Raw genomic sequence first — 23,900 nt, forward strand, 5'->3', positions numbered from 1 at the left:
ACTTTTTGGCAATATATATATATATTTTTTGTTTGAGCCGAATCTGGCACGCGGAAGTCTTGTGCCATGAGCAGATCGTCCAATTGGCCAATGGCGAAAGGCGAAAGAGCTGATGTGACCGAAGTCTGAGTGTTCATTGGATAACTGTGATGGTGACGTCAAACAGCACGCCTCACTGATTGGTTATTGTCTGGCTATAGCACGCCGCTTGTACCTTTCAATGTTGTTCCTGTCCTGAGTCGAGCAACCAACACCAGGTACAGTGTATTATGTTCATTAAATAACTCAAGTTTTGTGTTACTAAAATATTATAATTGTATTGTTTTTGGGCTTGCGTATGTGAACCGAGAGGAAGAGTGTTACCGTTTTGGGTCATGACAAATACTCAAAATATGAAAATAATCATGTTATTTCGATACAAATGTCTCGTGTTTAGTATATGAAATTAGTAAATTTGGTTTGATAACGTAATAATAGCAAATGACTGCCATTTCTTTTGAATAATAAATATAGTATGTTATTGTCTTGCTTTCTCAGGTGTAGATAAGGCGGATCATAGTTATAAAATAAAAGTAAAAAGTTGTGTAAGAAAAGAGAAGAAAAAATACGTAAAATTAGAAATTGTGATTCAATTTCTGTTCAGTAAATTTGTGTAAAAAAAAAAAAAAAGCTAGACTGAAATATGATTAGGTACAAGTTTTTGATTTATTTTCTGTCAATACCGTTTTTTGATAACTTGTCACCATAGGAAAAAAAACCTGCATACGAAATAGTTTCCCTCTTTTATGAACTTGCATCACACTCGCACTGAAAAGAAAATAACTTTACAAGTACATCTTACCTGTATGTTTTTACTTATTAATGCTCTCTAGTTTGCCTTTGTCTATTTCACTGTTGTCCCTAACACACACACACATACTCAGTCAATCCAACAAACAGAGCTGACTACCCTGTCGTGGCTAAGTTTTTCACATCATGTAATCACTGGTTGAAAAAAAAAAGCAGCGAGCCAATTTTGACAAAGTATGGAGTAGAGGTCTGTTTTCAAGTAATCAAAGAAATAAAGACTAAAGTACCGATACTGCACCGATAGACGCACTGCCACACTGTTCCTAAACATATTTGTACATGCAGGTTCAGCCATGGATCTCGTGCTGAACGTGGCCGACTACTACATCTTCACGCCGTACGTGTACCCGGCGTCATGGGCAGAGGAGGGCGCCTTGCGGCAGATCTTAAGCCTGCTGGTGGTGACCAACCTCGGCGCGGCGGTCCTCTACCTGGGCCTGGGGGCCCTCAGCTACTACTTCATCTTTGACCATGACCTCATGAAACATCCGCACTTCTTAGAGGTACTTCCATGATAATTTCTTGCTTGCTTTATTTTATTTTATTTTATTTTATTTTATTTTATTTTATTTGATCTTGGGTGCTTGTTTAGCTTGACCCATTTGTACCATTGCTCTACTTTTTGACCCTCGTCAAGGTCCAATGTTACCAGCGAGTCCATAAAATTGTGCCTTTTGTAGTGTAATGGCTTGTGACTAGAGTAGTAATGTCAATAATTTGCTAATTGTACCACTGATACTTGGGAACAAATCAAAATCTATATCGTGTTGGACCAGGACAAGGTTGAGCAATTGTAGCTGGCATGGAACTGGAATGTTAACCCTGAAGGTTCGGAGTATACCATTTCTTGGACCTGGATAAGGTACAACCAAGAGTCCGTAGCTTATGTTAAAATATTCTGTTTGTGTACCGTTGATTTTTACAACTTGGGAAGAAACCTGTACCTATTTGGAGCACAGGATTGTACAGATAGTTTTTAACTTTTTAATTAATTAACTTTTGGGGGAACAGTTTATTACTGAGGTGGTACCCCCCAAAACGTCTTGTTTGTGTCTTGTTGACTTTTTTTGTACAACCTTAGAGTAAAATATTAGCCTGAGGTAATACTAGACTGCACCTTTCGCAGTATAATGGTTTGTCACTGGGACATACTCTTGATGTTCGACTTTTACAGCTTGAGGGCATATCTAAACCTTCCCTACTCTCAAAAAGGTACAAACATTGACCTTGGAATCTGGGGTGAAACCATCAGGTTCATCTTTTTTACCCTTCATAGTTGCTCGTGTCAACTGACGGACTTTTATGGACAGAACTAAGGACCTCCATTTCTGACACTTCACTGCGTGGACGTTTCACATTAAGGTTAAAACTAACAATTTCCTCCTCACAGAATCAGGTGCTCAGGGAGATCAAATACGCACTGACCTCTCTGCCGTGGATCAGCATTCCCACCGTCGCCTTGTTCTTCGCCGAAGTTCGAGGATACAGCAAAGTGTACGACAATGTCCACGACTCTCCGTTAGGTATGATCGTATTTCGTTCCTGGCTTCAAATCTCTTCGATGTTCATCGCCGTTGACAGATCTTGCGCACTTGCAGGCTGGACTGGGCTCTTCCTGAGTATGATCTCGTTCCTGCTTTTCACCGACATGTGCATTTATTGGATTCATCGCTTCCTACATCATAAGCTTATTTATAAGGTGAGTGACATCACGGCCGTTGCTGCTGTATATTTTATTTTATACATATTAATAAATGTGCCACGTTTGATGTTGGGAAATATGGCAAATCAAGGGGATTAGCATGAAAATATTTCTTGTGAATGTAGACTTGTAGATTTGCTCCATTCTGAAATAACGGAGGCATAATATATGTATTTCATCAAGACTGCCGTTAGACAAGCTGCCATAATCAAAAGTTGACCAATCAAGGACATTTCATCAAATGTTTATGTTGAATTAACTAAATGCTGAATTAATGCTAATAATCGTATTGACGTTTGAATCAGTTATCCACGATGGATATTAGGGCCACATATAAATATGTATATTCTTTTAGAGCAGGGGTGTCAAAATCATGTTAGCTCAGGGGCCGCATAGAGGAAAATATATTATCAAGTGGGTCGCATGGGGAAAATAACGGTATATAAGTGTACTACTCGGATATTTGAGTATGCTAGCTTCAGATTGGTTGGTGTTAGTCAGCTGATCAGGACGTGTTGTCACGCTAGCTGTTGATGAGTTAAAGTTTAAATAAAGAATAAATCCGTCCATCCTGCCTTTTCATTTTATAAACAGTCCCATTAGCCACCAACGAATCCTCACGTTAGACTATAGCTACGCTACGTGTATTTCTTGTACTTTTCTGAGTTTTTTTTTCTTGCAAATTTTCCACTTTATAAAGTGGCAAATTTGCCACTTTATAACTGGAAGAACTTTATAACCGGAGTGGAAAATTTGTCACTTTATAAAGTGGAAAATTTGCGAGTTTTTTTTCTCGGAATATTATTACGTTTGTCACAGAACTTTGGTTTTACCCATTCACCTTGCATGGAACCTTCCCAAAACTGTTCTGGTGTGTTGACCACAGCTCTTCCACAAGCCGCATCACGTGTGGAAGATCCCGACGCCATTCGCCAGCCACGCCTTCCACCCGGTGGACGGCTTTATGCAAGGGCTCCCCTACCACATCTACCCGTTCCTCTTCCCGCTCCACAAGGTGCTCTACCTGGCGCTGTACGTCTTTGTCAACATCTGGACCATCTCCATCCACGACGGTGACTACCGCGTTCCCAGCGCCATGACGGGCGTCATCAACGGCTCGGCGCATCACACCGACCACCACCTGTTCTTCGACTACAACTACGGCCAATACTTCACGCTCTGGGACCGCCTGGGCGGCTCCTACCGACACCCGTCCGCCCTGATGGGCAAGGGTCCACGCGAGCAGATCCGCAAACTTCGCGCGGAGGGCAAGTTTGATGGCGGCGAAGAGAATGGACAGAGCGGCGTCATGCGCAAAGAGGAGTAACAATTGCTTTTTCGCAGCACAATCACTAAAGACAATCCGTAATCCTCTGGAATCCATACAATGATTCGGCTTCTTGTGCTTGCTAAATAAGGAGTTTCTGAGCGCCAATTGTTGCCGTTTTGAAGTGGATTTTCGCTTGTTGAAGGCCTTCTCTGGCTTTTCAGCGTTTGAAAAGACTCGCGTAGGACACACAATTGAGCAGACCTCAACGTTAATCCTCATTCTAGGTTTTGAAGATGTAGTGTGCAAATATTAGCCCAACACAATGACCTTTTCCTAAGAGAGTTACAGATACACAGTAAATTCTGTGGAGTAAATATTACTCTAAACTGAGTCTATTTGGTCCCACTTGTGTGTGAAATTTACACTTGGAAGAGAACAAAATAAAGAATTGGAAAAAAAGAAAAAAAACTCAAGGGGTTGAGGAACAAGCTCACAACCTTCAGTTTGGGAGACAGCTGATCTACCTCTCCCTGACCCACGCAGATCCTAATCTGGGTTAGTATTAGGGATGTGACAATAACGGCAATAGCGTGATAACGAGATATCGTCGTCATGTCACGATATTAAAAGTAGCACATCTGTTAAAAAAGTTAACTTGATTTCCATTTGTGCAGTTCTAGCACCCTTTGGTGGCATTTTTTTTAGTGCAGTTTAATTTTATATGGCATGTTTTGGCCCTTCTGTGTTTGAAAACCATGCTAATGGTCAGAGGAAGGGGAACGTAATATGCTTGCGAAGCGAGTCAATATGAGGAGGAACTCAACATGTGCTTGCATTAGCAAGTAAGTGCCTCGATATTAAGTGTTTTTAGGTTTATGTGCATTGCTATAATGTACAAAAGCACAATATTGTGCTTTTTTTTAGTATGATTTATTTTATTTTTTTACAATATTGTGAACTTTTTTTATATATCGACAACTTCCCCACAATATGATAATTATCGTATCGTGACCTTTATATTGTGATAATATCGTATTGTGATGTTTGGATATCGTTAATCTCTTCATAACTCTTTTTGGTCTCCTCTTGGGTATAAGCAAACAGTAGGAGTGGCATAGCTGTGGTGATAGTGTGGCAGTCTCCCAAACTGAAGGTCTGGAGTTTGTTCCTCAACCCTTGAGTGACTTTTATATTTTTATTTTACTCTCTTCCAAGCGTAAATATTACTCTAAAATTGAGTCTATTTGGTCCCACTCTAAATATAGTCAAATTTACGCTACATAATTAACTGCATAAGCACAAATTGCATAACACTTTGTGTATTCTATTGTCTACTGAATTTCACGTCATTCAATGAAATTTCGAACTTTCCAGATGGTGCCACTGATTGAATGGAACTTCTATTAAAACAAACAAACCAATCCACAATTTTTTTTCAGTACTTCAGCCTTGGTGGAGGTCTGCGGTCTTCTGAGTTCTATAAGACTGCCAAAAGAAGTCTAAGGGGGGGGCTAAGACTTTTGAAGGGTGACTGCTTAACAGATGTTTTCGACATCATTACTAATAAATCACACCAGCACTTTAGCCCATGTGATTCATGTTTTTTTTTACATTAAACACAAGCCAGAAAAAAAACAGTCACACAGCAGCAGCAGCTAATATTTGTGATAACAACAAAAGAGCAGCAAAGTGACTTTACAAAAGAAGCGTCTTATTATCTCATATGTTAAGTTGAAGGTGCGTGTTCTCAGCAGAAGAACATGGGTGCCCAGAGGAAAGACCTCATGGCTGCTCCCGCCGCCATGCCCGCCAGTAATCCCATGGCGAGGTGGTCAAACACCCCGTCAAACGGGTCCCTCTGAACAATCACCTGGTGGCTACCTGAGGAGGAAACAGATGGCGATGATAATCACGTTCATGGGCAAAACTTGGAGACATACACACATCCATCCATTTTCTTGACCGCTTATTCCTCACAAAATGAAATCGAATGAAAATGAAAATGAATATCGGCTCCAAATATTGTCTGTCGGCCTCCTTGACTACCTAATAATCGGCATTGGGCTCAGCCCTGGAAAAAAAAAAACATTGGTCTATCTTTTGCAGTGCAAACCTTGAAGTGCGGGGAAAAAAATAAAAATAATTGTCGCAGTCAACGTAGCAGTTCAACATACTTCCTTGACAGACCCGTTGCCAAATACGTGCTTCCATGAAATTCCAAATCATAAATTGTTTGGATCCATCACCAAAAACTCTCAATTTATAAGTTCTGACTGTCAAATTTTTCAACTGTACCTGGTCCTGCTCCAGGCGTCACGTAGATGGTGTGGTAGTGGTTGAGGGGTATGGCCTGATAGGAATCATCGTAGGGATCATATGTGAACACCTGCGGAATAAAAAACAAAACAAAAACAAAAAACGCAATCTCACAATTGACTTTTTAGACACTCCCAAAAATAAAAGAACCTTAGAATGTGGATCTTACCGGGTTCCTCCTGGCCTCCAGCATGGTCAGTTTCCACGCACTGAAAGAAAGGGATTGGCAAGAGATTTCAAATGAGCAGTTAAGTCTTTTGTGTCTGTATTTGAACAGAATTACAATTAATGCTTGTTTTCCCTCTATCTAAAAGGCTGCTTATTTATTGCTCCGTAGGTGCTGCTGTTTTGTGTAGCAAACAGATTTCAAATGAGCAGTTAAGTCTTTTGTGTCGGCGTTTGCGCAGAATTACCATTAATGCTTGTTTTTCCTCTCTATTTGAAAGACTGCTTATTTATTATTCCATAGGTGCTGCTGTTTTGGGTAGCAACAGAGGTTAAAAAGCCGTTAACTGGAACGACACCTACATGGACTCGTCCTCGCTGTTGGCGCACAAGTTCATCGTCGAGCTGTCCTTGAACTGCACGACGATGACGTTCTGCTGGGGGTTAGTCTCGGGAGGCGTCACCCCTATACGAGCAAACCCCGCAGAAACGTTTTCATCACCATGCATGCATGCATGCCATTAAGGGCGACTAAACGAGAAAAAAAATGCTGTACCTCGACATTCTAGGCCGCAGCGCACGTCTATGCACGTGAGCTTGAGGTTGACACGGTACTCTAACTCTCGCCGGCTGTCACTCTTGTAGAAGCAAAGGGTGCCGTCCACCCAGAGGTCACACCAGTTCAACTTCCAGCGCTTCAGCACGGACGCTACCGGGCGAGCGGGAAACACGGTCCATCATTCCGATAATGAATAACACTTGCCGTGTTATCATCAGCACCCGATGTACTCACTCTGTCTCCAAAGCCAGCCTGACCTCATGAGCGCCATGTTTGTCCCCTGTGGTCCAAAAATACAGGTAAAGGAAGAAGAACAATGCGTTTTCTTCTTGGTCACTTAGAATGCGACAGACGGTGTTCCTGTGCTTGTTTATTTTGCGTCTGACAGATTATTCTTTCTCCTGTCACGACTGAGTCACAGGATAATTCTGGATTAGGCGAGCGCTTGCTCAGGCAACCCACCCCCTCTTTTCTTCCGATTTCTCCTGGACTAATTTCCTCTCTGGACGCACACACAAATTTGGATGAAATATTTTGTTTAAGACAACTGCTATATTAATGTTTTTATTGTGTATTGTTGTCAGAAAATACAGTCAATGAACTGTGACATAACCACACACGGATTAGCCCATTTCAGTTACATGAGTCTTCCAAGTAGGCTACTGTATGTATGCAAGGCTTCCTTGTAATAACACAAGGCATACATATTGAAGTCAATGGACAGACAATTTTACAAGTACGCTCCACCAAATTCCTGGGAATGCATTTGGATGAATCACTACATTTTTTAAAATCATATTGATTTTCTTGTAAAAAAAAAAAAAACAAACAAACAAAAAAACTCTCCAACTATGTGGGCCTCTTTACCAAACTCTTCCAAAGCCGACGCTCCTCACATTATACAAAACTCTATTTGAACCCCATATGCATTAATGCACTGTAATCTGGTACAACATTTTTAGCCTTACAAAGACACTCCAAACTCTGCAAAAGAAGATGGTGCGTATTTTTTCATGGTCTGAATAAAATGCGCCCTCCGGCCCACTCTTTCATCATCATTCATCACTATTAAGACTTCCTGAGCTGAGTTTGTACCATTAACACGTTTCATGTATCAAGTTGTTGATAATTTGATTCCTCATCTCTAGTGAAGACTCCAAGCAGTTTAAGTGATGCATTTTATGGCCCTCAGATTTGGAACCAGCTTTATACACACCTTAAAACCCACCCAATCTCTCCTCATCTTTATTGGAAACTCAAAACTGAACTATTGGCTACATATTTATAATTAGTTGAATCCACTGACTGGGATCAACATTTGTTTGTTTGCTTGTTTGTTTGTTTGTTTGTTTGTTTGTTTGTTTGTTTGTGTGGTGTAGTGTAGTGTAGTGTAGTGTAGTGTAGTGTAGTGTTAGGATGTTCTTTGTTTTGTATTTTTGTTTGCATTTGTTCAGTTTGTTGATTGTCTCGTTTCTGGTGTAAGCCCCCATCAAATAAGCTTTAAGGGTTAGCATTACCTTCTAAGGGGCGTCTCTTTCACATGTAAAGTTATATTCAGATTGCCTTCATGACAAATGCCAGCTGTGGTGTTTCAACATGTGAATAAAATTGAACTTGAACTTGAAATTCCTGGCCACATTAGGTAAAAAAAAAAAAAGTCAAAATGCTCAGCTCGACACACTCAGAGAGATAAGCAACAATAATACAAACTACAGCAATTTATCGAATATATCAATATTAATTTTACTTATATATTTAATGGATATGATTCTATCTTGTGCAAGAACCACTTCTTATGTTTTGTGTTGAAGTTGCGCAACGACGAGGAGAGCGACCAAATTTAAATCCGTTTAAACTTCGTCATTTCCGGAAGAGTAGGCGCGGCTTACACTGACACTTTGCTAGCAAAAATAAACCACTGTCTTGGATTTTTCTAAATATTTATTTTTTATTCAACATATGTATTTATTTTTCAGTTGTACAAATCCTACGTTTTTGCTTTGTCTCTAAATTACGCGAAGTTTAAAGCCAATCAAACGGTGTTTGTTTTTTTGTTTTTTTCCTGGTGGGCGTGTCTTAACGCTGACACGCTGCCAGTGAAAAGAAAAAGACGTTTAATTTTTCCATATTTATATATATTTTTTTATTTAATTTAGTTAGCTTCACGTTCAATGTGATAATCATGTTTTATGTTTTGTTTCAAAGTTGCGTAAGGAGGAGCCCCGTTCAAATTTAAAGATATTTAAAAACGTCACTTCCGGCATCCACTGACAGTCCACCAGCGAAAAGAAAAACACAAACAACAGCGAGTGGCTTCACGGTGAGTGCAGTCAATAATATCCACGAAAATAACCATGTCGCTTTTAAAGGACGAAACTAAGAAGTTGACATCGTTGACTCAGCAGCAGACGCCGAGGATGAAGTTACTGCAGTACATGTCACAACGGGACAAGTTAGTTTTAAGCGCTACATTTGTAACACAGCTGTATACATTCCATTTACGTCCTTGTCTTGACTGGCAACGCAGGTACATTAAACACTGATGGACAGTCTTATCTCTTGGCCATATTTATCAACACCGGACAGATCTCGGTGTTGGGTTATCGCCCATGTCAAGTGGACTTGTGCCGAAACCCGTTCAAATATTAGTATCTTAAACATGACCTTGATTTTTTCGATCGTATTCGATGACTGAAGCAAAAATGTTGGCTTTTTTCTCAAACGCCATGGCTCGTGTTTCAATTCGGCATAAAACGCGTTTTTGAAAACACGTTCAATAAAAAAAAAAAAATCCTTGAGTCTTTGTTCTTAAAAACACAGGCGGTCCTCGTTTTACGGCAGCGATGACGTAAACTGAGTGTGTACGTAGAGTCCGTCGTTGTTGACTAACCTACTCAGTAGAGGCGTCAAATCCAGATCTAGAAAATAAAATCCCCTCTGGTAATGAGTCATAATATATATATATATATATATATATATATATATATATATATATATATATATATATATATATATATATTTGTGAGAAACATTTCTCCTAGACCAGTGGTGTCCAAACTCGGTGCTCGAGGGCCTGAGTGCTGTAGCTTTTGGATGTTTCCCTGCTGTTTCCAATCAACAGGATTGTTACCAGGCTTATGCAGAGCTTGCTGATAAGCTTCAGGTGTGTTGGAGAAGGGAAGCATCCAAAACTTGCAGGACTCGGGCCCTCGAGGACCGAGTTTGGACGCCACTGTCCTAGACCATAAATATGAAACCTCAAAATATCATGACTGCCATTCATTATCTGTTTGGAAAGTATTTCTCGGCCATATTAATAATAATAAATGAAAAACATTGACAGCAATAACTGAACATCCCTTTTCTTGGACTACATATGCTGCACAAACAGGTGTGCATTAATTTTTTTTTTACCCTGAAATGTCACTATTGTGATAAATATTAGGATGAAAAACAATTCCAAACCATAAAAAAATAAATTGGAAAACAGTATGGCAGTAGCTGAGTGTGCCTTGGAACTATTTAGGTTATGCTGCAGTCCATCCGTAACCTATGCTAGGCCTAGTAATGACACTTCAAGGCCATACAGCAATCCAATTTCATGCGATGAATCGATGATATATTCTGTAGCCTCTATAACATATGCTAGTTTACTAATCATGCCAGAATTATGTACAATTTAAGATTAAATCACACTACAAGGTCATAAAACAATCAAATGAAAGACGGTAAGCACAGCAGTAACACTCCTCGTGTAACCATGTATCCTGACGCCAAAGAAATAACTAAAGTATGCTGTTTGACAGGGTAACAACATGATGCAATGTGCAAGGCGGATGTCTGTGTCTTTACATGACAGTGACATATGTTCATCAGGCATAAAGGAGCTTCCTACCTTGCTCTATTGTCTGCAACATAATACACGCTGTTAACCATAATTACCGCCCGTGAGGAAGAAATACCCCAACTTCAACAGAAAGGATGTTTTTCCTCTGCACGTGTTTCTGTCTTCACTCCATTCACTCATAATATCATCTTTCCTTGTGTCGTGGCCGTGGATGGGAATTGTGTTTGTTTAGTTTAGTTTACTCAACTGCAGATTATAACAGCTGTCTGTTTGTTTAGTATATTTCGGCAAAGAGTGGACAGGCATGGTTATTTTATTCAACTACTAAATCCAGTTCTTCATTGGTTCATGACTGTGTACATGCTCGGATGCTCGTGTGTCATGCCGCCATCTTATGGCATCAATATGTAATTAAAACAAATTTCATAGAAGCATGTCATCTGTTGTACACTTTTTCCCATTCCCTGCTCTCAGCCGTTTTTCGCATGTCTTTTCTCAGCAGGGGAATGTGATCGGACGTGCTGCTGAAAAGCGGCTTGGCGTTGCTCTGCTCACATCAAAGGTAAGATTCGGCGGATCTGTGAGAAACTTTTTATGACAGGAACATCAAAACTGGAGCTGTTGGGCCGTTGCGAGATGATTTGTCTGAAAGCGATAGTCCTGATCAGGATGGATAAGAGAGAGGGACTGTCCTCACCTGGGCAGACACAGGGAGAAGGCCTACTTTGAGTGATGTCATCACACTGTCAAAAGGATATTAATGTTCACGCAGTGAGCGAGTAGCACAAATGAACACTGACAGTTTATTTTTTCTATTTTTATTGCAGGTCAGTGGCAAGTTTTAAAATTGGGTTGAACTAGTCATCAGCTGGTTTTGGTTTCCAAAAGTCACTTGGAAAAGCGCTTGTTTTGTTTTACTTTGTTTTTTCAATAATTCTGTCATATTTGTTAGTAGTCGTGTAAAGCATCTACTCCAAGATTTTGTGAGTTAAAAAAAAAAAAAAAAGTATGAATGATTTTTCATAACATATAAACTAATTCGCCCCCGGCCATTTTCACTGAAGCAACCCCCTACGCTCTCGGCTGTTTTACTGGATTTTGACTGATTTTGCAAGGCCCATAGAATATTGTGCTCCATTGTTATAAAAACATGGAACCCACCAAAAGAAAGATTAAGAGTCTCTTCTTTCATCAGGAATTTTTTTTTTATATCTGTTTCTGTTTTGCAGTAATTAGCATTAGAATATAGCTATGTTTCATCAATATTCACATTCCTGGTGAAAACACTGTCAAAAGGAACTTGTTGCAACATGTACCTGGCTGATTTTTTCATACTCTGCTGCCACCTGCTGGGCTACCATTGCTTTAGGTCTATTTAATGTCAGAAGCTGCATCAAAGCCGTCTGTATTCTCTTGCATAAAAAAAAAGAAAAAAAAAGTATACATGTGTTTTGGGGAGTGAAGGGCAAAGTATTAAAAACCACATTTCCACATTTTTGGGTTTGAATGAGTTAACAATATGTCAATCATGAAAACAATTATCTTCATCATCCATTTAGACTTCAAATTCAAATAGCTTTATTGTCATTGTACAAGTTAGAATGAGATTTGTTCAGGATTCCCTTGCTCTGTGCAAGAGTCAAAATAGTGCAAATAAGAATATTTAATACCAAAGGTAAATCTTTAAAAAAAAAAAAAAAAAAGGCCTTCTATGACACTGAAAAATTTGTACATGTTTTTTATTGGACAGCAATGCGTTAAATATATTGGTGAAGCATGCATACGTTTTGGTCCTCAACCAGTACATATGTTGGGTGTTACAATTTACATTGCGATTTCAAATTATTATTATTTTTTTATTTTATTTGACTGCAACGTGAATGTTAGTGTCAGTGCGACCCGCTCGTGTCTCGCCTCACGTTTCGGCTTCCTTGTCATTGATGTGATCACGCTGACGGGCTATTTTTAGAGCTCTTCTCCCGGTTGGCGTTGACGCCCACATGGCCTCGGTTCGCATGCTCAAGCCGCCCCCTCCTTTTAGTAATATGAGCTACATAACTGATGTAGTGGAAGTTCAAGCAAAATTTTCCCAGAGGAAATTTCGGGTTTTCTTAACTGTCATACAAGGGTTAACGAAAGAAGTGCTATTAGAGTCACCATCTTTTTTTTATAGGGCTGAGACAATGGATCAGTCCTACGATGACGAGGAGGCTCGCACCTTCGTGCAGGTCATCAGCGACAAGTACAACACGGAGAACTTCCCTTACGGCCAGGGCGTAGGCGTCGTGGTGCTGCCCTCCCCTCCCGGCTCGCCAGTCAAAGGTTAGCGGCGGTCGCCGGTTGCGATTCTGTGGCGTTTTTTTTTTTTTTTAAATCCTAATGCCGGCGGCATTCTCTGTCGTCAGGTCGCCTTTTCCTGCCCAGCGTGCTGGTTCTGAACGACTGCGGCATCAAAAAGGCGGGCGACAGGTCCGACATCGCCGCTTTCTGTGCCCACGTGGTCGAGCTGGACCTGTCCTACAATGAGATCCATGAATGGGCCGAGGTGAGACGAATTACTGTTGTCATTACCTCTTCATTTGAGTTTGTTGAGTGACAATTGCTTGATCAACTGAGCATCCTTCACAAATAAATGCACACTTAAACTTGGTTTGGTTTAAAATCGCAACTTATGTTAGAACATGAATTCAAAAATAATCATATTTGTGTTTGATCTCAATTCAGCTTAATTAAAATTCAATTTTCAAATGCTTCTATTTAAAAAAAAATGTTTTCAAAAATGAAATCTCCCTGCCATACCCTGTGTTTTAAAAATATAAAAGTAAGCCACTGAATATTTTAATGTCCTAGAGTGGTGGTTCTTGACATTTTTACACCGAATAAATAATATATACCTGTCTCTCCTGTCACTTTGCGGGTCAAATTGACCCGTTTGTAAAATTGTAGGGAAAAAAAAAAAAAAATGAAGTGAACGTAGTCTGCTGGCTCCCTTTTTCATTTCCGTCTTTTTTTTTTTTTTTTTTTTTTCATTTTATTTTTTTTATTGTATTACGTTGTGTTATGCGATTTTGTTTGTTTGTTTGTTTGTTTGTTTTTTTGATGATTAAGCATTACAGTGGGTCACACTGACCCATGAACATTGTTGTTAAAGGGATACTTGACTCATTAAAAAAATTTCAGCAGTGAAAAGTTAACATTTGATAACTTTCATGTACAATTAGTACCTTTAAAAAGTAAATTTTCTCCTTGCTGTCGACTGATGATGACATCACCTGTGTTGAGGAAGTAATGGCCAATTATGGCTCACCTGTTTTCTGGGTTTGGTCAGTAAACTGAGCCATGATTGGTCGTCAGCACCGGTGATGTCATTATAATTCGACAGCAAGTATAAAAATTACTTTTACTACATTAATTATAGACAAAATATTAACTTTTTACTGCTGAAAATGGCTCAATGAGTCAAGTATCCCTTTAAAAACAAAAACAAACAAAAACAAACACAACATGAGGGTTAAGATGTAATAGCAAGATAATTTATTTCTAAAAAATATTTTCAGTGTTATTGTAAGCCAGCATAAAAACAATAAATATTTGAAAACAAGCAGTTATAAGGGATTCAATCCGAAGCTATTGTACTTAAAAGTTAAACAGAACTATACTTAACTAATGTAATATGCTAGATTTAAAAAAAAAAAAAAGTTATACATTACATTACGTACAGTTAAGTGATTGGCGTACCACTAGAGGGAGTTTGTGTACTACTAGTGTTAGACGTACCACACTTAGAATCACTCTGCTAGACTGTAGCGACTGTCTTCGCTTGACATATTTATTTGTTTTTATTCAATTGTAGTTTATATATTTGGCTGCTTCATGACTGTTTAAAAAAACAAAAAAACAAAACAAAAACAAACAAAAAAAACAAAACAGACAACCCCTAAATCTGATTTTCACGGGTTTGCCAGATCTGCGCCATCGTTTCCAACGTCCCTCGCCTGGACTTCCTCAACCTCAGCATGAACCCGCTGAGCGGCGCCACGCTGGAGCCGCGCATGGCTGACGTCTTCTCTCGGGTCCGCCGGCTTGTCCTCATCAACACGCACGTCAGCTGGGACACCGTGCACACGCTCACAGGAAACACGCCCGAGTATGCGGAGTGGACTGACGCATTTGCCAAATCGTAGGCTCGCCTCGATAAATATTTGCGCTTGTTGGTTTGCCCTCAGGCTGGCGGAGCTCTTCCTGTGCCTGAATAACTACCAGCACGTGTCCCAGTCGCACACGTCCTGCCCGTCCCTGCGCCTTCTGCAGATCACCGACAACCACCTGCGCGACTGGGCGGAGGTGCGCAAGTTCGGACTGATGTACCCTGGCCTGGGCGAGCTAGTGCTGGCCAACAACCGTGTGGAGAGCGTGGACGACACCCGCCAAACCCTGCAGCGACTCTTCCCCAACTTGCGCTGCATCAGCCTCAACAACTCGGGTCAGGAGAGATGTGATTGTGCGCTCTCAGTGTGTCTTGTGATGTTCTCCAAACAGGCTGGCAATATCGAATTTTGAAAAATAACCTCATTGCATATCTATGTTAGGGGTTTCAGGTGATTTAAAAATTTTAATTGTAATTTCTCGCATGACTTCAATAGTTAACTCACGATTAATTGCAAATTTTGCATCTGTTCTAAATGTACAATGAAAGATTTTTTTTTATAATTTTATACTCTTATCACAAAAGTGGAAAAATTGTTAAACTATGGTAAAAGAAATATGGCTGCATCTTTTAGTCATTAATTTCATAATAATTCATAAAATTTTATATATATATATATATATATATATATATATATATATAGATATATAGATATATATATATATATATAGATATAGATATATAGATCGTGATTTCTTCAAAGTCCTCTTGCCATGTATATATATTTTTTATTTTTTTTTATTATTATTTTTTTTTTATTAATCTTTATTACTAGGGCTGGGCATCGATTCGGATTTCCAAAATCGATTCGATTCAGAAGGGCCCAATTTGATTCGATTCAAGATTCACATTGATTTTCGATTCAGTTAAGGAGTTCATGCAGCACCAATTTTACTTTTATATGGAAGACATTCCCAGAAGCTGCAAAATAGTAGAAACATCTTTCTCTTACTTGGTGCATTAGTAAAAATATGAATATTTACACTTATAATTAAATCAAACACAGTTACAGTAATCATGTATCATATATGTTTTATTGAACATGACCTGATCAAAACCATAAATAATAATTGAAATCAATTACAACCACAGCTCTTTGTAAATAAAGTGTCAAACATTCTGGCAAATCACATACTGACATTCCTGTAGCAGATTTCATACTAAGATTCCAGTAGTTACTAAATAAATAATGTACATGTATTGTCAGAGACGCATCATAGTACATAATGATGCATCCACTTTTTGTGTTTTTATGTCCAATTCTTACCTTACTTCTTTTGGGGGGTCATTTGGCACATAAATTTACGGGAGGGGGGGGGCGCGTATTAAAAGTATTGATTTTATGACTCGACATTGGGCTATGAAAAGGAATAGCGATTCGATATTATAGACCCAGCCTTATTCATTACAATAATATCACATTTATTATACATAAATGCTGTGGTTTTTAAATGAACCATAAATATAATATTGCAAGACATTGCTTCAATTCAAATGAAATTACTAAACCTTGCAGTGTTTTAAACATTTACTATGACAATTTTACACACACAAAAAACTGGTGTAATGTAAATATAACAAACTCAAAATGGAGATTTCAACAAAGCAAGCAAATCTGTGGCTTTCTCACTGCCCCCCTGTCTAAATCACAACAATGTTCTATATGAACAGCGCTGAGTAAGTGGGAGGACATCGAGAGGCTGAATTTCTTACCCAAGCTGCAAGAACTGAAAGTGATGGGGATTCCGCTCTTGCAGCCGTACAGCACGCAAGAGCGCCGCAGCCTCCTTTTAGCGCAGTAAGGCTAAACACACGCAGTGCACCCTGGGAACTCATTCCCTTCCAAACACGCCCTTTTTTTCCCCACTATTGAAAACACTTCATGTATCCTAATAACATTTCTGTTGCTTGTGTTAGTCAAAATACCCCAAGGATAAAAAGTATCGTGCCTTTACGTTGGCTCTTCTAAACTGTCGCATCCTTCATATTCCCAAGTGACAACGTTACTTGCCTCTGCTACACAGGTTGCCAAATGTCTCGGTGCTGAACGGAGGCGCGGTGTCCGACAACGACAGGGATGCTGCGGAGAGGTTCTTCATCCGCTACTACCAGCACTTTCCGGAGCAGGAGCGTCCGCACAGGTGTGAAAATGAAATCAGAGTAGTTTGTGAAAAAGCATTGTGGCAAAATGGGCAACTTGTACTCGATGTACAGTTGAACTTAAAGAAGAAGAAAAAAAAACAGTCAGTGAAATATCCTTGTCCCTACAGAATTAAGCAGTGAGCAGGTGCACCTGTCGCATATTTTCCTATTCAGAGTGGCTCTGTTCTGCTGTAATGCTAGCTTAGCACGTGCGACAAAAAGTGAAGAACTGAACTTTGCCACAGCAGATGACTGAAGAATGAACAGCCAGGTATAATGTGACACAATTCAACAGAAGCTGACCTTTACAGTGACGAGGTATCTTGGCTTTCAGTGGGTAAAATCAGTGACGACTCCATATTCTTACTTAATGTTGGTGGAACGGTCCAGAGTCCCATTGCTTTTGCCCAGTTGTTATTTTTGACTATTGATCACATGATCGGCCATGCACTTTACCACAGACATTCCATGTAACTCAGTGAGAGAACTTGTAGTTTGTAACTGGTGGGGGGGGGGGGGGGGGTACATGGGGGGGGGGGGTACATGGGGGGGGGTTGAGAAGTAACCTTTGGTGAGGGGACAATGGCACCACTCTCTCCCCGCTCAATGACTTCTTTGTGCTGGGAATTCTTCGATTGGGAAAACGGATACACTAGGTACCAGCAAAGATTTCAAATCTATATTTTAAGAACTTGCATCTACTGTTTTAGTCTTAAAAAAACCTAAAGTGAGGTGACTGTTAGATTTTTGATATCACAGGAGATGACACTTGTCTTAAAAAGGGATTTTGGGGTTGATGATCTAGTGTACCTGGATTAATTGTCCAATTGAATGACTACTCTGTATTAAATATGAAATACAGTACCAACAAACGCTGAAATAAAATGTAAACTAGCATGCTTTCCACTGAAAATCAAAACTCTCCAAAATTACCCAAAAATAAAATATTTATCATCATGCTTTTGTTAAAAAATAAAAACTCCAAACTATCTGCGTTGACAACCGCCAACAGATTTGCTCCGATTTTTTTTTCTGCCCTGTCAGCGAATAGAAAATAATTGGCAACATGTCAGCCATGCCTTGATAGGCTGTTGGAATGACAGAAAATGTTCTCAACTCAATTTTATTTCGACAGCACTGAAACACAACCATTCGCTGCACGCAAAGTGCTGTACATGGACTGAAATTCAATTATGTAATAAGAACCAGTAAAACAAACTAACACAAAATAAAAATAATAAATATATAAGTAGGTAAGTAAATTTGTCTAGAATTAATTTGATAACTTGATTATTTTCCATGTACAATGAATACCTTTTAAAAACACATTTTGCCACTTGCTATCAACTGAAGATGACATCACAGGTGCTCAGGAAACAGGTAACGTCCAATCATGGCTCAGTTGGCTAACATCACATGACCAAACTCGGAAAACAGGTGAGCAGTGAGTGGTCGTTACCTGAGCCCTGAGCACACGTGTTCATTTTGAGTCGACAACAAGTGGCAAAATATGTTTTTCAATGTATTAAATTGTACATGAATAATAATGATGTTTGCCCTGCGATTGGCTGGCAACCAGTCCAGGGTGTCCCCCGCCTACTGCCCAGAGCCAGCTGAGATAGGCGCCAGCACCTCCCGCGACCCTTGTGAGGAATAAGCGGTCAAGAAAATGGATGGATGGATAATAATGATGTTATTGACTCATTCACTCCCAGCTATTTTCACTGAAGCAACCCCCTTCGCTCCCAGTTGTTTTACTGGATTTTGACTGATTTTGCAAGGCCCACGGATTATTGTGTTCTATTGCTCTAAAAACATGGAACATATCAAAAGAAAGATTAAAGTATTTTCTTTCATCAGGAAAATAAGTATATTTTCATCTGTTTCCGTTTTGCAGCAATATACAGCTAAGTTTCATCATTATTCACATTCCTGGTGAACACACTGGCAAAAAGAGCTTGTTGCAACATGGCCCTAGCTGATCTCTTATACTCTGTTGCCACCTTCTGGCCGTTTTATTAATAGCTACCATTGCTTTAAGCCACCACTTCAGGTCAGAAGCTGCATCAAAGCCTTTTGTATGCTCTTGCATAAAACAAACAAACAAACAAACAAACAAAACCATATAAATACGTTTTTGGGCGTGAAGGACAACGTCTTAAACTTATTTACAAATTTTTTGGGTTTGAATGAGTTAATTATAGACCAAATATTTTCTTACTGCTGAAAATGGCTATATTGAGTCAAGTATCCCCTTAAGTAAAATGTTAAATGAATGTACCGCCGCTGTCCAATGAAAACCAAGTATGTCCAAAATGTGCTCTGAGAATTGGCAATTTCAAAGTTCCAATTTGGAAAAAAATCCTTTTCAGTGGTCAGCAACAAAAGCACAGCAAATTGGATTAATGGCATTTTTGTCTGTCCATTTATCGCTAGGCAGATTTCCCAGGGATCAATCAGAAATGCCCCATCAAAGGAGAATAAAAATGGGCCAGTCTTAAAGTCGAGGCTGACGAACATCTCACCATCTGCCTGCTTGCTCTGTGTTAAATATAAAATACACATGATAAATAAATACGAACAGCACCATCTGGTGGATTATGGACACTGAGTCAGATTACTTAGGAGTTGGGTGGGTGTGGGGGTGCGCATAGAATTTGAGTTTATCTGTCCATCAGGGGTTCAGCGCTGCTTGAATGTCTTGTGTGACATTGCAAGTCATTGAGAAACAGGCGTAGCATGAAAAGAGCCCAGCGAGCTGGACAGGAAGGATTAGTTGCAAGAGGAGTGACCAGACTGAAAATGAAATGCGAGTCTGCACTCAAGTAAGCGAGAGGGACTGAAAGGGGATTGAAAGGAGATGGGGACCTCACGGCAGGGAGGGAATATTGAATGTTGCGCTCAGATAAGATGAGGCGGCAAGTTCCACATTTTCACGCTAATTTAGTACAAACTAACTTGCAGGAAAAGGACTGGATTCTGTTTTTGCGGAGCCAACATTGGCAGTTTTCACAATTTCAAAATGATCCTACAGCGTCTCCATGTGGCTTAAAGGCGCAGTCTGCCGGATTCACTCAGGAAAATGCATTTTTTAAATACAGGATGTACACACTTTAACTTTCTCTCAGTCTACACATCTGTGTTTATGTTAATCTTTGGTGGTGATTTCGTCCTAAAACCCATACCCCTCCAGCCTGTATTTTGCCATTTGTGTTTGTTTTGGAAACAGCAGGACGTTCCTGTGGAAAGACAGTGTTTACATCCCTCCAGCCAATAAGCCAATCGCAGAGCGGGGGGTGGCGTGTCGCAAACGGGGCCGGGCGAACGTGTCTGCTGCGTGACGTCACTCCCGCGGCAATTTGAAAGCACGCACGGATTTTTTTTTCACTCACTCATTCCCACACATAAGCTTCTGTGAGTGAGTGAGTGAGTGAGTGAAAAAAATAATAATAATCCGTGCAACTGTGACGTCAAACGGAATGTAGCCAATCAAGAGGCGCCCTAACTGAAAAAGACGGAAGTGCGCGTATACAAAAACAACAAGCATATCAGAAAGCATGTCCGACCAGAAGCACAAAGTCCGGTGGACCGCTACCATGGAGGAGCAGCTCGTGGGAGAAGTAGTCCGCAAAACACCATCATTACTTCCAGTTTGTCACGTTTGTTGTCTTCTATGGTGTGTGTCGTTTCCAAGTTCAGTTGTTTTTTTTTTTTTTCCCCCTTCCGGTTTTGATTAGATCACGTAAAATCACGCAAGAGGTCTCTCACGTAGGACTGGACTCTTGACCAGTGTTGAGATGATAATCTTTATGTTTGTGAGGGAGCTGTGAAGAGATTATCTGCGTACCTTACACACAATACGACCAAAGCTGTTAAATGCCCGATTTTTTTTATCTTTTTGTGTGGCATATGACAAAGATAAAAAATCTTTTAAGATTTGAAAAATCCTTATATGTGTACCAGGCTTTAGTTTTGCTAGCTAGGTTGTTGCGAAGGACTCGAATTGCTCAAGTTGGCCTTGCAAATCATGCAGCTGACTGCAGCATCACTCTTTTAAACAACCAGCACCCTTTTCTTCAGATGGAATCCAATGAAAAATCGCAGAGGCCCCAGGATTGAGCCTTGTGCAACACCATAAGTTCCGTTATACATGTGAATACATATTATTCGTCCAACCATTTTGTTTCCTCGACATTGTTAGTATGAAGGGATTACAATCATAATGAATACACACAACATGCGGTTCGATCAAACCCAAGTTAAGAACCACATAAATGAATATGAATCATTTATGAAACTGGTTGGTAGCCCTTTGCGCTAATCTGTAACCAAGAAGTAGCTCTCAACCAATTTATAGCCTCACTGGTCTTACCCCAGCGGTCCTCCCACAGATACAACGAGCTGGTCTGCAAGTACGGTCAGCTGGCCCCATTGGCTGACGTGGACCTGAGCCCCCGTTGCACGACGGTGGACGTCCGCTGGGGCGACAGGGTGGAGGCGGTCAGCCTCCGCCTGGAGCAGACGGTAAGCGACCTGAGGAAGCAGCTGAGGGCGCTTCTTCAGTTGCCCAGCAACGGGATCAGGCTCTTCTACATCGACCGGGAGATGTCTTCGGTCTTGGGACCGGAGGAGTTGAAGTGCGGCTTCCGGGCCCTCCACTCGTACAGCATTCGAGATGGAGACGAGATCCTCGTCGTGCCCAAGGTGAAAAGCCGCTGTAGCTCCTCACATCTTTGAGGTAGGGACTCTCTTGTATTTTTGTTTTGGTCTTTGGAGAAGACTCGCTGGACACTTACTGGATTACCTTTTTCTTGAGTTTGTCATTTTTCACAACAAAATGTTGGTGCTAGCTCAATGGTCAGTGGTTGATTAACCCCAACATCTTGGGTTAACAGGCAGCCTTATCTCAACACAGACGTCTTGTTTCTGAGAAAGAGTTAACTAGTAACTGCAGAGATTTAAAGTTTTGGCTCGTCAACTCTAACCATGATGGATGTTTGAATTGAACACGGATGGATGACTACCAGAGACTTGTTTGTAGTTTTTAGGCACTGACAGATTTTCAAATTGTTTACCGCAAATTGTTTTTGCTTGGATGCGTACAATTTTAGATGGGCCATTCTTTAAAAATCATTTTCCCCCCCAACCAAAAAAAAACGTCCACTCCAGAATTTGAGCGACCCCGCCTTCCTGCAGAGTACCAGACTAGATGGTAACCAAACACCTGATTGTGGTGTCAGGTCACTTCCTCTGTATCTGCTGGGTCAGCTCAACCGATTGGGTGGCGGGAGGGATGGCGACCACCCACCCCACCCCCGTCCACCTGAATGCCACCCTTCTTAACATCGCCCTCACAAACCTGACACCTCCAGTGTCCGCTCTTTCACAGGACACGGGGTCATTACCTCTCCCACTGGCTCACATTAGCGGCGATTGAGAAAATGAATTCCCACCAGCACGGCGGAGGTAGATTCTTAAGAACCTCGGGAGATGTTTGTTTTCCACTACACGGTGTCTACTGCTCTCACTATTGATGATCAAAAAGATGTCAATGATGAGCCACGGCACAGAAGATAAAGACAGAGTCCAGGAAGTACAAATCCTGCCACATGTTTGGCTTTAGCCACAGGTGCATCTACTCAATCGGCAGGAGTTTCCAACACTCTTACTTGAACCTGGCAAAATTTGGGGATGCTTCGATACTCTTCAAGAGATGCCAGCAGCCCTAAAATTGGGCCAGACATGCCTATGGTTCAAAGCAGGTGGAAAAAGTAGCAACATAGTCTGGAAAAATGGTCATTGGCTTGGTTTTTGGAGGTTTGAAGTGGGGGGAAAAAGGCCATCCAAAGAGAGGTGAGTCCGAGCTGGAACCGTGCAGTGGAAAAGCTTCGTAAATCATCACATATCCATCATGAAATTGCAAAATCTAAAACTTACAAACTGTCAATAATGTCCTTTTTGAAATGCCAAGTTTACACAAACCCAACGAAAGCCCACACAGAACAAATGCTTGCGGTTTCTGGACTAAAGACCAGGACCTTTTCTGGGAAACTTGCCTCATATTTCAGCTTGGTGTTTTGGTGTATTTGTCACTTCAGTTTACCTTTGCGTTTGAAGACATCCCGGAATGTCAGGAAACTGAAAATTTGGGTGAGCTTTTGTAGGATATTTTTTGGCTGGTATTTTGGTGAGCACTATCGTGGGATGTAACGTGAATTGTTGCTCTATGGTGTAATATTCTGAGATTTGCTTTTTATCGTGTATAAAATGTGTCACTCTATGAGGACAATTTTGTATGAATCTTAATACATAATGTGGTTGAAATATATATTTAAAAAAAGAGCACACACTTGACAGATATTTGTTGTGTTTTGAGGGTTTCACTAAACCATTTTGAAAATGAAAAGCCTAAACTGCTGTGGAATGCGAGCAAAATGTCACTTTGCTTACCGTTTTAGTACAAATTTCTACTCCATTTTCACAAGAAGAAGTTGCACGCTCACTTTGAGGACAATTTCAGATATTGTTTAAGCGCCAATGTCGAACATTTTGCCTTGTACTGTCACAGTGTATTAATTTATAACATTTTGGATCGGTGTCAGTGGTGACTTTGTTTTGTGTTTAATTTCGCAATATGATTCTCACAGCTGTACTTTTATGTATAATTATGCTTTGGGTTCTCTTGAAAAAATAAATTATGATCTATCTTTGAACTGTTGTTTTTTTGTTTTGTTTTGTTTTTTTCATCTTTGGGACAAACTCATCCATCGTCTTTGAGACCAAGAAGAAGTCGCTTAGGTTTTACAGAATTTTAGACATTTCTGTCTGGTCTATGACTACTTT

General features: G+C 40.3%; 3 protein-coding genes across 5 annotated transcripts; 2 read left to right on the forward strand and 1 right to left on the reverse strand.

Moving 5' to 3' along the window:
* The first annotated feature begins 145 nt into the window (after positions 1 to 145).
* On the forward strand, positions 146 to 5,405 carry sc5d (sterol-C5-desaturase). Its single transcript, XM_077505541.1, has 5 exons — positions 146 to 257; positions 1,135 to 1,352; positions 2,240 to 2,372; positions 2,448 to 2,548; positions 3,438 to 5,405. The coding sequence occupies exons 2-5, from the start codon at positions 1,143 to 1,145 to the stop codon at positions 3,876 to 3,878; spliced, it is 885 nt and encodes a 294-aa protein (XP_077361667.1). The 5' UTR covers positions 146 to 257; positions 1,135 to 1,142; the 3' UTR covers positions 3,879 to 5,405.
* plekhb1 (pleckstrin homology domain containing B1) lies at positions 5,402 to 7,286 on the reverse strand. Its single transcript, XM_077505542.1, has 6 exons — positions 7,096 to 7,286; positions 6,859 to 7,011; positions 6,666 to 6,768; positions 6,307 to 6,346; positions 6,117 to 6,207; positions 5,402 to 5,702 (listed from the first exon to the last, which is right to left on the reverse strand). The coding sequence occupies exons 1-6, from the start codon at positions 7,130 to 7,132 to the stop codon at positions 5,569 to 5,571; spliced, it is 558 nt and encodes a 185-aa protein (XP_077361668.1). The 5' UTR covers positions 7,133 to 7,286; the 3' UTR covers positions 5,402 to 5,568.
* Positions 7,287 to 9,027: 1,741 nt separating this feature from the next.
* LOC144005814 (tubulin-specific chaperone cofactor E-like protein) lies at positions 9,028 to 23,770 on the forward strand. 3 transcript variants are annotated; one of them, XM_077504181.1, is made up of 9 exons: positions 9,028 to 9,313; positions 11,208 to 11,270; positions 12,882 to 13,030; positions 13,114 to 13,253; positions 14,674 to 14,855; positions 14,935 to 15,191; positions 16,587 to 16,713; positions 16,940 to 17,056; positions 21,449 to 23,770. In XM_077504181.1, exons 3-9 carry the CDS (start codon positions 12,892 to 12,894, stop codon positions 21,792 to 21,794), a joined length of 1,308 nt encoding a protein of 435 aa, XP_077360307.1. In that variant the 5' UTR covers positions 9,028 to 9,313; positions 11,208 to 11,270; positions 12,882 to 12,891; the 3' UTR covers positions 21,795 to 23,770. The 3 variants fall into 3 exon arrangements, with proteins under 3 accessions (XP_077360307.1, XP_077360308.1, XP_077360306.1); XM_077504182.1 differs by having other exon boundaries at positions 9,028 to 9,181; XM_077504180.1 differs by lacking the exon at positions 9,028 to 9,313 and having other exon boundaries at positions 9,954 to 11,270.
* The last annotated feature ends 130 nt before the right edge of the window (positions 23,771 to 23,900 follow it).

The sequence above is a fragment of the Festucalex cinctus genome, chromosome 18 (genome assembly GCF_051991245.1).
Source record: "Festucalex cinctus isolate MCC-2025b chromosome 18, RoL_Fcin_1.0, whole genome shotgun sequence".
Classification (NCBI taxonomy): Eukaryota; Metazoa; Chordata; class Actinopteri; order Syngnathiformes; family Syngnathidae; genus Festucalex; species Festucalex cinctus.

Coding starts and splice junctions, on each gene's coding strand:
- sc5d (XM_077505541.1), top strand. CDS start 1,143: ATGGATCTCGTGCTGAACGTGGCCGACTACTACATCTTCACGCCGTAC. Junction 2,373..2,447: donor TGTCCACGACTCTCCGTTAG/GTATGATCGTAT, acceptor GCGCACTTGCAG/GCTGGACTGGGCTCTTCCTG. Junction 2,549..3,437: donor ATCATAAGCTTATTTATAAG/GTGAGTGACATC, acceptor TGTTGACCACAG/CTCTTCCACAAGCCGCATCA.
- plekhb1 (XM_077505542.1), bottom strand. CDS start 7,132: ATGGCGCTCATGAGGTCAGGCTGGCTTTGGAGACAGA. Junction 6,208..6,306: donor TGGAGGCCAGGAGGAACCCG/GTAAGATCCACA, acceptor TTTATTCCGCAG/GTGTTCACATATGATCCCTA. Junction 5,703..6,116: donor GACGCCTGGAGCAGGACCAG/GTACAGTTGAAA, acceptor TTTCCTCCTCAG/GTAGCCACCAGGTGATTGTT.
- LOC144005814 (XM_077504181.1), top strand. CDS start 12,892: ATGGATCAGTCCTACGATGACGAGGAGGCTCGCACCTTCGTGCAGGTC. Junction 13,254..14,673: donor AGATCCATGAATGGGCCGAG/GTGAGACGAATT, acceptor CGGGTTTGCCAG/ATCTGCGCCATCGTTTCCAA. Junction 14,856..14,934: donor CTCACAGGAAACACGCCCGA/GTATGCGGAGTG, acceptor GTTTGCCCTCAG/GCTGGCGGAGCTCTTCCTGT.